The sequence below is a fragment of the Spermophilus citellus genome, assembly GCF_964194105.1.
Source record: "Spermophilus citellus genome assembly, chromosome: 16".
In the NCBI taxonomy this organism is placed as follows: Eukaryota; Metazoa; Chordata; class Mammalia; order Rodentia; family Sciuridae; genus Spermophilus; species Spermophilus citellus.
This window is the reverse complement of record NC_138196.1, coordinates 47,056,387-47,070,261: the sequence shown is the minus strand read 5'-3', so window position 1 is coordinate 47,070,261 and position 13,875 is coordinate 47,056,387. Positions and strand designations below refer to the sequence as shown.

The following is a 13,875-nucleotide window of genomic DNA, read 5'->3' as shown; positions in this document are numbered from 1 at the left end:
TGGAGCAAGTCACACGGGGATGGAGAGTGACCTCTGGCTTCAGAGACCTTGTTGGCCTGGTGATGCGTCGTCTGTGGAGTCATGGAGCCAGGAGGAGGTGGAAGGAAGGATGTCCAGGAGAAAAAATGTGAACCAGGAGTATAGGGTCTGGCGGTGAAGGTGAGAAGAGAGAGGAAGGTGGCTACAGGGTGCCTGGCGGTCAAGGCCAGATTCTTAATTTGGTGAAGACTTACAGAAAGGATGGACCCAGTCAAGATGGAAAGGTTGAAAGGCCAGATCAGAGACATGATAACTAATGTGTTAAAGTTCACAAGAAGTATGTAGGGATCCAGGGCACTACTACAACTTTGGCATTAGGAGGCAAAACCCTTCTTCCATTGTGACTGAGAGAACAGGGAAGGAGAATACGTGATAGGGGAGGTTAAGGTAACTCTAGCTACAATTTCTCCATAAATTTGGAGATAACTTCTTTAGTTCAAAGTGAGAGAGATGGAGGGAAGCAGAGTTTTAAGAAGACAGAACATGTGGCCTCTCCAATGAAATATATTCAGCTTTCCGACGCTGAATTAAGGTGACCACAGTCTAATGGCACCCATCTGGGCAGCTTTGTGGCTTCCACCAGCAGAGCTCAGTGACCACATGCTGACAGAGAGGGCAGATGAACAGGTTTCTTTGAGATGAAAAGCTTCCAAGCAGGAATGAAGGAAGAACAGAGAGTAAAAGAATTTAGAACACATTCTAGCGTTCTAGAAATAACAAAATATCAGACCCCAGAATCTAAGAGAAAGAAGTGAAGACAGAACAGGGCAGGGTGGATAAAGGGAGAGAGAAGAGAACGTCAACTAACTGCTCTACAAAGTCAAGAAGCAATAGATTCTGAGACATGGGGATATGCATGTGGCACAACACTTTAGGCATAAAATAAGGTAACACTAATTGGTTGCCTCTCAGACCCTCCTCTCACTATATGAAGTACACACTTGAGCTCAAAGCAATTATTTTAAAGTATTGAATGAATGAATGCATGATGAGGAACTGGTTCCTGACATGAGCAAGAGCCTCCAAAAAACCAAAAAACATTCCCTGAGGTCTGGTGTGCGTCACTGTTCTGGGTGCTCAGAATCCTATGATGAGCCCAACAGACATGGGTTTTTCCCCAGGGGGCTCCTTCTTCTGTGAGGGAAGACAGACATAAACACCATGTTGCAAAATATCAATTAACATCAGTACACACCTTGTTGAGAAAGAGGTATACAAACCTTCTTGAATCTTCTATATGGGCAGCCAAGTAGGCCATGCACAATTCTGATTTGTGTGATTTCTGGGCAGAATCAACTATCCCAAAGAATCAATAGATTAGTGTCCTTGGGAATATACTCTGCCTGGTAACAATTCATTAAAATTCACTGAATGCCTACCATGGCTCATACATTCTGTTGGTAGCACCTACCACATGTAATATTATCTCATATTCCAGATGCAGAACCTGGGTCCTAGAGAAATTACTAATCAAAAATCACTTTTGATTGATTAGTGGTAAAGGCAGGATTCCAACCTAACTGGGCCTCAGTCTGGCTTCTTTGTTCCAGAACACATTCAACTCTTCATTCTCATAGAGCAAATGTGTGAAATAACACATTTTCTTTCCTTATGATTTGGTTAAGGAAATTGAATGCTTCTCTCTCTCAGTGTTAGACATATAAACAATCACAGCAAGAGATTTATATAAAAATACTTATAATTACACAAATTATGATAGTAAAATTTCTCTCAAGGCAGCCACAAATTGGGAACCAGGTGAGCAAACAATGCTTTATTAAGTTAATGGAACATAATATTATTACGAAAATGATAAATAGTTAGACTATATGTATACATATATACATATATATATATAATTATTGCTGGTTAAAATATTTATGCCAATGTACTGAAATATTGGTTTCAAAATTCATTTTCTCAAATCCCAGTTTCACAGTTGTGAGGGTTCGCAGAGGCCATCTTGTTTTATAGTCTAAGAAACTGGAGCAGTATTGAAGCTAAAACATTGGGACGAAAAATTCATGGGTCCAGATGGATTTCTGCATCCTTCAGTTCTAAGGAGAGGCCAACTTACTTATACTGGGGTGGGTAATTTTCTTTTGTTTATATCATGTTTAAATCAACTATCCAAAAATGTTATGCCATATATATTAATTCATTCAAGCATTTAGTAAGTGATTATGTCATGCCCATCACTTTGGGGAAAACAAATGTATATAACATTTATATCCACATAGGTCCTATTTCACTTACCTGGGGCTCTGCAAGATAATTAGACCCCTTTCTTCTTCATAAATTGCTGCCTCTGTATGCATGCTTTTATAGATCAGTGACAAGAACAGCTCACACTTTAGTAGGAAAAGATGAAGAATTCAGATTGTTTGGATAAACGTGGTAACTAACATTAAACTTGGTTCCAGAAAGTTACCAATATCGGTTAACACCACCAGGCTCTGTTGGAAGCACACCTGGGGAGCTTCAAACCCCACAGCAGTCAATGCTGGAAAGAACTAATTCCACAGGAAAAGAAAACACAGGAAGAATTCTTCTCTGCTGTCCAAAGGCGCCACATTCTGGGAGCAATGTCAAGAGTCCATTTCTTGAATTTCTAGTGTCAAATAAATTGTGGATTTTTGTAGTTGATAGAGAGGTAGGAGTAGATGTTTTTCACATTTCATAAGATCTTTGGGAGCCCCAATCTGTCTTTACTTTCTTATAAGGCCCCAACTGTGCATTAAATAAGTGCTATTTAATGTCAAAAAGTCAAATGGATTTTTTTCAACTCCCATATATTCCTTTTCAATTCAGATTCATGCTCCTTAAAATGTTTTCAAACATATTTCATCATAAAATTCAGATGTAACTTGGAAAATACTCTTAAAAAATACTAAATCTTCAAGCACCAAACCCTCTAAGTGTAGGGTACTTTTTATAAGTGAAAAAAAAAATGTTTAGAGTAAATTACCTCAATTCTGGTTTCAAAGAAGTGTGTAAATCTGATTTCAGTAAATTAAGTAGTTTAAAATACACACGTGATAAATCTCACTTCTGGGAGTATAACAAAGGAATTAAGAACAAGATGTTGATGATATACGTGCACATGCATTCACTGAAACTTTGTTCAGAATAGTCAAAATGTAGAAGCAAAGTAAATGTCCATCCATGGATGAATGGATTTAAATATCTCTGTATCTATCTATCTATCTATCTATCTATCTATCTATCTATCCGTCCATCCATCCATCTATCTATGCATGAAATATTATTCAACCTTAAACAAGGAGAAAATCTGGGACTGGGTTGCAGCTCAGTGGTACAGTATGGTCTTAGCATGCTCAAGGCTGGGGCTTAACTCCAACACCAGAAAAAATTAAGAAGAAGGAGTCCTGTTGTGCTACCATGAGTACACTAGGCTAAGTGAAATAAGCCAGTCACAAATAGCCAAATACGACGTGGTTCCACTTCTATTGTTATAAAGTAGTCAAACTCATAGAAACAGAGCAGCATGGTGATTTCCAGGGCTGGGATGGGAAACAGAGAAAACAGAATTTTTCAGTGGGCATAGAGTCTCAGTCCTGCAAGTCTCAGTTCTAGAAGTCTGTTGTATTAAAAACTGTTAAGAGCGGGCTGGGAATGTAGCTCAGTGGTAGAACCCTTGCCTAGCATGCCCTGGATTTGATCCCAGGCACAACACACACACACACACACACACACACACACACACACACACCACACAAATTATTAAGAGGGTAAATTTACATTATTTTTTTTAAAACACAAATACATGTGTATTTAAAAAGCAAATATATGTAGTATTAAATCTCTCCAGATTTGTACCAAGCAGGATATACATACATAGGATATACATACATATTCTCTCTCTCTCTCTCTCTCTCTCTCTCTCTCTCTCTCACACACACACACACACACACACACACACACACACACACACAAATTCTTCAAGTATGGAGAGGGGAATGGGGAAAATTGATTGACTCTCTCACTTTCTGGTCACCATTCAACCAATCAAACCTTAAAAAAAGACTCTATAGGGGCTGGGGTTGTAGTTCAGTGGTAGAGTGCTAGCCTTGTACATGTGAGGCACTGCCTTTGATCCTCAGCACTACATACTAAATCAATAAATAAATAAAGTTTTTTTTTAAAGACTTTACAGTGTTACATTGTGATGCTGAAGTGTAGGGTCAGAATAAATATGCAACAAAGGTCTTATACAAGAGGATACTAGATGCATGTATTTTAGTTTATTTTCTAAGGTGTGTGTGTGTGTGTGTGTGTGTGTGTAAGAAAGAAGGGCATATATAGTATTGGGAGGAAGGGAGGTTATTGTCATTTGGTCATTAAATAGATAAAGCTAAATACCTAGCACTCAAAGTTTCAGGAAAAAGTAGGTGTAAGTATGCAGAGAGCAGGAAGGAGGAAGGCCAGCTACCATGGGCACACACACCCAGAGCAGCCTGTTGGGCTTCGCTGAGAAAGCCGAGCCTGGGCTGAAGGGCGCCAGGTGAGGAGGCGCCAAGAGTTCTGCAGGCAACAGAAGCAGCAAGTTTTGAAGACCCAGGGTCCTGGTGCTTTTAACATCCCCGAAGCCCAGGTCAGGAGAGCAGAGATATTAATGTGGAGGTCGAAGGGGAGGCTAAGAAAAAGTAGAGATCAGGGAGGTCTCAGTGCTTGGAGTAGGCTCTACTTGATCCCAGTGGAAACCACAGAGTGCTAGGTAGGAAGTGACATGACCAGCTCTGCCTTGGTTAGCATCGCACTGACTGTTTGGAGAAGGGGACAGGAGGAGGACCCCCCTGGGTGTGGTTAAGAAGGTGCCCCCAGAGGGTGGGGCTGTAGCTCAGTGGTGGAATGCTTGCCTGGCACACGTGAGACCCTGGGTTCGATCCTCGGCACCACATAAAGATACATAAATAGAAAATAAAGGTATTGTGTCCATCTACAACTACAAAAAAAAAAAAAAAAAAAAAAGTTAAAAAAAAAAGAAGGTTCCCCAGGGTGTGGCTAAGAGGTACACCTGGGTGTGGCTAAGGGCAGCCTGGGCTTGGCTAAGAGATACACCTGGGTGTAGCTGAGGGCAGCCTGGGCGTGGTTAACAGGGTACACCTGGGTGTGGCTGAGGGCAGCCTGGGCTTGGCTAAGAGATACACCTGGGTGTGACTGAGGGCAGCCTGGGCGTGGTTAACAGGGTACACCTGGGTGTGGCTGAGGGCAGCCTGGGCGTGGCTAAGAGGGTACCCCTGGGTGTGGCTTCTTAGAGGAACAGGAATGAAACCACGTGGAAAGAGCACAGGTTTATGTTTGTTGAGAAGGCTGATTTCACCTGGCGGGTGGACATGAGGATTAAGGGAGTAAGGAAAAGATGCTGCTGAGTTTTCTGGCTGAGCAACTGAGAGGATGGTGATGTCCTCGCAGGCTTGAATTTCGGTGGAGGAGGAATTTGTGCAGAAATATATGTCTGTTATGAACAAGCAGAGTTTGAAATGCCTTCCTTCCACACTCCAGTCATCCCAGATAATACTCTGTATTTCTTATCATAAATCATAGAAAACAAGGCTGGAAAAAATCTTGGAAATCATTTGATTTCATTCTATGCACGAGGAAACTAAGATCCAACGGATTTAGGAGAATTCCCCAAAGATATACAGGATTCTAACCCCAAACACACTTCTTGACCCATAGCCAGTACTCAGGGCTCCTTCCTAGTACCCTGGGAAGGTCCTCTCAGCAGTTTTGTCTGTTGTGATCCTGGCGATGGAACCCAGGGCCTTATGCGTGCTCAACCACTGGGCCACATTCCCAACCCCTTTTCATTATCATTATCTTAAAAAAAATTTTTTTTGTTCACACTGGGGATTGAACCCAGGGGCACTCTACCACTGAGCTACATCTTTAGTCCTTTTTATTTTTTTATTCTGAGACAGGATATCACTAAGTTGCTGAGGCCTTGAACTTGTGATCCTCTTGCCTGGGTTGCTGGGATTCCACCCGTGTACCACTGCACCCAGCTCATCCATTGTCATCCTCTTGACTACTTGCCCTGAACAAGAAGCTCAGCCTCCTGAAGTACTTGCTTCAACATGAGAAATATTTGGCCTTCTTACCTTCTCAGGCAGCTTGGTATGTGAAAGTTCTACATTCACAGAAGTAAAAATAATCAGACACAATAGAAAAGTTTAAAACTAAATGAAAGTTATTCCCTGGTCAATTTAGCCACAGAAATCTCATTAGTTCATTTCAGCTTTCACTATGATTACTTAAAAACAACATAAATCATTGAGTACATTTTTACTAATCTACACATCAGTTTTGACTAAGGAGTACCTTCAATCTCCATTTCTGTGCATTAGAGTTGCCCATAGAACTTCATTCTTTCAACCAGCGTCAATAGGATTTGCAACAATTCTTTTCTGAAGATATAAAATCTACAGCTTTTGCTCACTGAACTTTCATTTTTATAATCTATTAGAGTAAAATGGTAGATGCCAGAAACAACATAATATCGAATGAGGAAACAAAAACCAAAACTTGACCCAACACAAGTTAAACAAGAACAAAAGAATGCTTACCTGAGGCGGGAATCCTTAAAGGTGTCAAGATATTCAGGGTAACTCCATGCGATTTGGCTTCCTTTACATCGAAGCTCTACCGTTTGACCTGCCATCAGACTCAGGGTAGCAGCGGGTTTCTGGAAGCGACCTTTTTCCATCACTTGCATCATGATAGACTGAGTCTTTGGTGTGGAGTCAGCTGAGTCCCTGTCTTTGATTTTAGGAATTTTGGGTTTCACCTTTTTGTTGGTAGGTTTGATTCTGTTCTCTCCTTGCTCTTTTGGACGCTTGTTCTTGGGAGGGTCTTGGCCAGCAACTGTACAAATGGGAGAAGAGAGCAGTGGGCTAGCATTGTGACATCCCCGGAGTATGTGAAAGCCCAAGTGGGTAATCTTTTAATACCCACTTTTAATACCCCTCTTGTCGGATCTTAAACCTCCAGCCTCCAAGACTGAGAGAAAATAAATTTTTGTTGTTTAAGCCACTCAGTGTATTTTGTTACAGCAGCCACAGTGTTAATGGCAGGAGTTGGAGTTGGGTTCATGTTCCACAGAGGTGAAGAATGAAAAGAGTTGGGAATGCTGCCAAGGGGTTAAGAAGATTCTAAACTAGGATTCAGAAGAGCAGATGGTACTGGTCTTGGGCAACCCCAAGTTGAAGCACTGACTCCTGACCCAGAGGAGCCTCAGGTCTTCCAGCCTCCAGGCCAGAGGAGGCCTCTATACCCACTCCCCCTCCTTATGCTGGGGCCTGGACCAGAGAGAGAACCCCAAATCTGGTTTGGCAGGAGGAGCTTCTTAGCAGACCCTAGGAATAACCCCAAGTACTGCTGGTGGTCACTGCTGGACAGCAGCACCTACAGGTTTCTGTGGGAATCCACAGCAGGGAACTTGGTCCAGAAAGTTTGCCTGGAAGAAACACCACCTGGAAAGGAAGTTTGGACTACCTGTACACTGCATCTGAGTTAGTCCTACGCTCCTACCTAGCTCTGGGAGTGTCAGCAAGTCAAGGAGCAGCTGAAACCACAAAGGCAAGGGGCAGATCTGATGGCCTCACTATGTCAAGACCTGGCCAGATGTCTCACCTTCTTGAGGCCCAAAGAGCAGTCAACCATTCTAAGAGATGGCCTCCTCACTCATTCCTGCCCACCTGTCTCCGCACCCCCCCCACCCCCCCCACCCCACCCCCCCCCCCCCGACTTGGAGTTGGACCTTTGCATTGCCTCTGGCTGATGAGGATGGACTTCTGCTGAACTGCCCCATCACTTTAATAAGAAGGAAAAAACTCCTGGCAAATACCAATCTGGGACTATGAGGACAACTCGGTGGCTCAAGGAGGAAGAGGCCTGTGATTGGATCACTGCTCTTTTCTACACCAAGATGGCCCCTCCAGCTTTGCTTATGATCAAATGCAGCAGAAGTGACAATTATTTGTGAAGGGAAAGCCAGTAATAATAAGCAGCCATTAAAAAGGAGAACCAGCTTTTCCTCTACCAAAAGTAAAACAAGACTGTGCCTGTGGAAAGGAAGGAACAAGGCAGACTGGTGCCAGGAGGGGGACTGAGAAAATGGGTGAGGGTCCAAGGAATTGGCAGAGAGGAGCCAGGGAGAGGATGAGCTCACAATGTGTGGCTTTATTGTCAGCTCAGCTCCACAGCCAACATCCATCTGCTGTTCAATAGCCCCAGGCACTTGTGAGACTTCCAACAGGACGAATTAGCAGTTAGGATGGGCTAGATTATGCTGCAGTAAGGATATGCCCCCTCCCCAAATCTCAGTGGCTCAAAATAGCAAAATGAAGGAAATATCTGAACTCACAGTATCTTGGCATCAAATGTATGGGTTTTCCCCATCAAGAAATTATCCAAGTCTCTTGATACTAACTAATAAGGTGTCCTATTATTCACTTCAGTTCTGATACTATCTACCTAGCGTAAGCATAGACCCTGTGTTCCTGGAAGAGGCCTGAAGATCCCAACAAATTAGGTTCAGTCACTCACCCCAAACACAAATGGAAAAGTAATAGTGAAAAGCCTGAAAGGAACTTTAATTAGTATAGCTATACTGGGAAGACAAAGAGGATGAGTATTTCCAGTTCTATCTTCCAGGGTACTGGTATGAACTTCCAGATTATATAGATAAAAACTAGAGAGATGCACAGTCAAGCAGTCTTGGGAAAACTATGGTTGATCATTATCTCAGGATTAGTAAGGTGGGGCCTGATCTAAGATAAGAAAGTTGCAGGTTGTCTGAGAAGGAGTTTGCACTCATGCAAGATGTTTATCAATCAAACCCATCCTTCCTTGAATCCAAGGTGACTCAGATGCAAAATGGAGACAGAGATGCCAAGTTTTTAATTGTGCTTTTAGCTACCCATTGGACATTTCCAGGCCCAAGTGAACAGCCTAACTCCTTGTTACACCTACAGGTTAAGGGCCCAGTCACAGGAGTTGCTCTCATATTAGATGCTACTGAGTCTCTGGTCCTTTTGGCTAACTGGATTACAAATCAGGGATTCCCATGACCCCTTCCTCATGTTTGATAATTTTCTAATGACTCATAGAACTCAAGGAAACACTTCACTTGTGTTTACCAGTTTATTATAAAGGATACAAATGAACAGCCCAAAGCAGAGGTACACAGGGCAATATGGAGGGACCTTTGTGCTTCTGTGCCCTCTCCAAGCACACCATCCTCCTGCACCTCATGTGTTTAGCCCATGAAGCTCTCCAAACCCCTTTACTTAGGGTTTTTAATGGAGTTTCCATTATGTAGGCATGACTGATTAAATGACTGGCCATTGGTGATTGAACTCAATCTGCAGCCCCCATCTCCTCACCAGAGCTCAGGGAGTAGGGCTGAAAGTTCCAATCCTCTAATCACATGGTTGGTTCCACTGGGCAACAGCCTCATCCTCTAAAAATCACCTCATTAACATAAACTCAAGTATGGTTGAAAGGGCTTATTGGAATTTTTTTAAAAAGGTATTCTCTCATCCTTGTAACTCAGGAAGCTACAAGGGTTTTAAAGATCTGTGCTCAGAACTGTGGACAAAGACCAAAAATATATTTCTTCTTAGATCACAGTCTCACAGAAGGTTAATTTTGCTCATTGCACACACCCATAAAGTGTTGACTGGACAGGTCATTCTTACACAAGGACCTCCTCTCACCTCAGGACCCAGGCTAACAGAGCAGCCACCAGAACACTGCCAGGCACCAAAGCAGAGGAAAATGGAGTGTGTAGAAGATTGCTCACTGCTTTTGAAGCTTCAGTCTAGAAGTATAACATCATTCCAATTCACCTGTTATTGACCCAAACAAGTCATATTTAACTCCAAGGGAGGTAAATGCAATACTACCATGTTCTCAGAAGAAGACCTATAAATTATGGTAACCAGAGCTCTAAGGACTCACACCCAGGGTCTGCAGATGAAGCCATGAAGGAAAGAATAACTTACCCTGAATAGGTGGAACTGAACAGGTCATGATTTTCTCTGTGAGCAGGGCAGCAATGGGCCTTCCTTCTGATTATTTGTATATGCATAGGAACTTGGAGGAAGCAAGGAATCTGGTTGCTCCCAAAACAAAGAATGTAAAGAAAAATCTTTGGTTTTTCACTTTATACAATTTTGTAATGTTAGGAATTTAACCATAAAATTAATTTTGTGTGGATTAATCTATGAAACTCAGCATACCTCCCCAACTATTAAAGAATTGAGTGCTTCGATTCACAATAGCCAAACTATAGTACTAATCTGTGTGTCCATCAATGGATGAATGGAAGAAGAAAATGTGGTACAGATACACAATGGAGTTTTACTCAGACATAAAGAAGAATGAAATTATGTCATTTGCAAGAAAATGGGCAGAACTTGAGAATATTATGTGAAGCAAAATAAGCCAAATGCAAAAAGTCCAGGGTTGTATATTTTCTCTCAAATGTGGAAACTAGAGAGGAAAAAGAAAAAGAAAGGTGTGTGTGTTGGGGGGTAGGCAGGAAAATCAGTAGATGAAAGGGAAAGGGGTGGTGGTGGTGGGGAAATACTGTGGAATGTCATTGGCCAAATTATATTGTTATATTTTGTGCATCTACAAATATGTTGCAACAAATCCTGCTATTACACACAATTGTAATGGGAAAAATACCCCCTTTCTCATTGTCAAAACTGTTTTCATTAATTATCACAAATAATCATTATTCATTCATTCTTTAGTTTAAACAATTTTAAAGGAATATATTTCAGCTTCAAAAATATTATTCAAATTCAGCAAAATATTTGACATATGAACTGAAATTTGCCCTTATAAACAAAAAAAAATATTATTCCTTGTAGTTCATTCAAAATCTGCTTTTGGTCTTATTCATCCCTGAGTTCTCACTGTTCGGTTTGAATCTACCATTTAAATGCAGGGTCTTGGAGTCTCATGGGACTGGAGACCCAAATAGCACCGGAAGTGTACTCAAAAGACTTTGCGCCATAACAAACTCTCTTTCAAAATGAAAGTGTAAAGTGGATTCTAAATTTGTCAAGAGCTGACAACATTCATGCATAATACAAGGTCTCTTAAACAATAAGTGCTAAACACGTGATAATTTAAAGCTTACAGATAAGTTATTAAAACTAAACATTAACTGTAGCAATGGTTCAGAGTTGAGCCAATGAAATATATTTGGAGGAGGAGGATCTTATCACCAACGTTGTCGAGAGTTGGCAGCAAACAGAGATAATAAAAAGCTGACCTACTTTATGTTGGCGTACTTATTGTTTTGCCTTCTCTTCAGACAATGCACCCTTTATTACCTGTCTCAGGGAGAGTTGCTCCCATGGCCCTGCCCTTGGCAGGCCACTGGGCTCTAGAAACCTCAGCAAAGTCTCCTATAGCCGTGCCGTTGTCCACTCACCAAGGATAAAAAGGCGAATAGGCACCTAAGTTTCAGCTGGACCATCTGTCTGCATAAGCTCAAAGGGTGACTTGATCTATGCCCACAGATTTACACAAGCATCCAAACTTATGGAACCTTAGAAATCAATTAGGTAAAGTCCTTGTGCTATAGATTAAAATAATAAAGGATGCTCTAAAAAGTTAAATAAATTGTGCAGATGGTAGAATAAAACTCAAGTCTCCTGATCCCTATTCCAAAGTGCTCATTTCACTATGTGGAGATAGACATTTTGTATATATTTGCAATATATGACTACACAAACCTCAGCCAATTGAGGGAATTGCAGGGCATTTGTATAAAATGGGGAAAATGATAAGTCAGGAGAAAATCATAATCAAAACTCAATTAATTTGAACTGAACTATGAAATGATAAACTAGGATACCAGAAAAGGCTTACCTTTTGATCTTTCATTTTTCTTTTCCTTTATCCTTTTGGTATTAGCATTTGAACCCAGAACCTTCAGTATGGGGGCAAACACTCTACCAACTGAGCTATATCCTTAACCCATTTGATCTTTGAGACAGAGAGGAGCCATTTAGCCTCCACTCAGTTCAGCCTGAGCCAGACTCTGGAACCAATCCCGCTACTGGGAACTCTCAGCTCAGTGCCCACTTCCAGTCCTCAGTACACTGCCTTCCTTGGGCTTGTAAGCCTTGCTCCCTGAGACCTGCTCTTTTCTGTGGCCTCAGGTCTGGTTAGGACCAGCTCCTCTCCTAGGCTTTTGTTTCTTCTTATTTCCTTTCTTTCCTCTACTCCAATTCTTCTGGGTCATAGTTCCTGCTGAACTTTCTCAATCCCCTTAAGGAGTAGAACTGTGTCCTTGAACCCTGTTCTCCAAGATAGAGTTCCCAGTGCCTGTTGTTGAAACTGTTGTTTGCCTAGACTTCCACTGACCTTCAGTATTTGATTTATTCACGCCTGGTTCTAATGACAGCACACACAGTGTCTACCTGTACAGGATTCCTCAGCCTCTTAGAAGGAGAAGCACTGTAACTGGTGGGAATATATCAGACCAACAGAAGTTCACTGATTCAGCAACATTAATTATGAAGCAGAAGCCTCAGCTTTGCAATAAGGTAAAAGTCATTTTTCTTTCTTTCTTTCCTTCCTTTTTTTTTTTTTTTTTGGTATGGATATTGAACCCAAGATTTTGAACATGTTAGGAAAGCACGCTACCATTGAGCTACATCCCTGCCCCTACAAGTCACATTTTCCCCCCTAAAGATAAAAATAAAAGCCTACTATGATAATGTCCAAGTTATAAACATTTTAGTCACACTATGCCTGTGAGATTAATAGATCTCCAGACTATCATATAACAGGAATTCAAGTGACCAAAATGACAATAAACAACTGGGAGCAATGGTGCATGTTGTAATCTCAGCGATGCAGGGGGACTAAGGCAGGAAGACTGCAAGTTCAAGACCAGCCACAGCAACTTAGCAAGGTCCTAAGCAACTCAGCAAAACCCTGTCTCAAAATAAAAAATAATAAGGGCTGGGCATGTGGCTCAGTGTAAAAGCTTGTCTGGGTTCAATCCCTAGTTTAAAAAAATCACAAAATGACAATAACCTTCTGAAATCCTTTGGAATTTAGTCTTTGTCTGACTTCTGAACTGTCAGATCCTATGTGGCTGTGCTACTCAGGAACATCAGATTATCTAATTACAGATATCATGCATCCAAATATTTGCTACTGTATTTGCAAAACAATATGACTTTTTTGACCAAATAGATCCATCATTTGATCCAATGTACCACTGCTCCAGGTATCTGACCACAGAATTGATCCATGATTTGGTGCTAATAACACTAAATTGAAGAAGCCAACCTGAGAAGAGTTGGAGAGCTTGTGCATAGTCATATGTGAGGCCCTGGCTTCAAGCACATGTGTGTGTGTGCACACTCACACTCATGCAGAATCCCAGCCTAGTGGCCCCACAGATACCCAGAGAATACTGGGATTGAGGAATGGTCAAGATCCATGTCTTATTTTTAAAAAAAAAAATATGACTTACTTAACTATGTAAATTGGTTATATCCCAAAAGGCTTCATAAGAATTTGTATCATAAGTAAATAAAAGTGATAATCTATTAACATTGCATTTTTGAAACTATTGCATAGGATATTTCATAGAGAAATAGGTGGCAAAATTCACAGACAATAAAATATCATCATTGACTTGCCACCTACTAACTGCATGTCCTGGGAAGTTATTTGCCCTCTCTCTGACTGAGCTTCCTCTTCTGTAATTGAGAATGATATGGTAAGAATAACTATTGCATGGATTATTGTGAGAATTAAATGAGCTAGTGT

The 13,875-nt window shown here is 41.3% G+C and overlaps 1 protein-coding gene across 2 annotated transcripts in view; it reads right to left on the bottom strand.

The window, feature by feature from the left end:
• The window catches only part of PDGFRL (platelet derived growth factor receptor like), a 62,613-nt gene that overhangs the window by 27,898 nt on the left and 20,840 nt on the right, over nucleotides 1-13,875 (bottom strand). For both annotated transcript variants that reach the window (XM_081269212.1, XM_081269211.1), the window contains exon 2: nucleotides 6,630-6,927. In XM_081269212.1, the coding sequence (XP_081125338.1) occupies nucleotides 6,630-6,927 (298 nt within the window). The remainder of the gene's footprint in view (nucleotides 1-6,629; nucleotides 6,928-13,875) is intronic.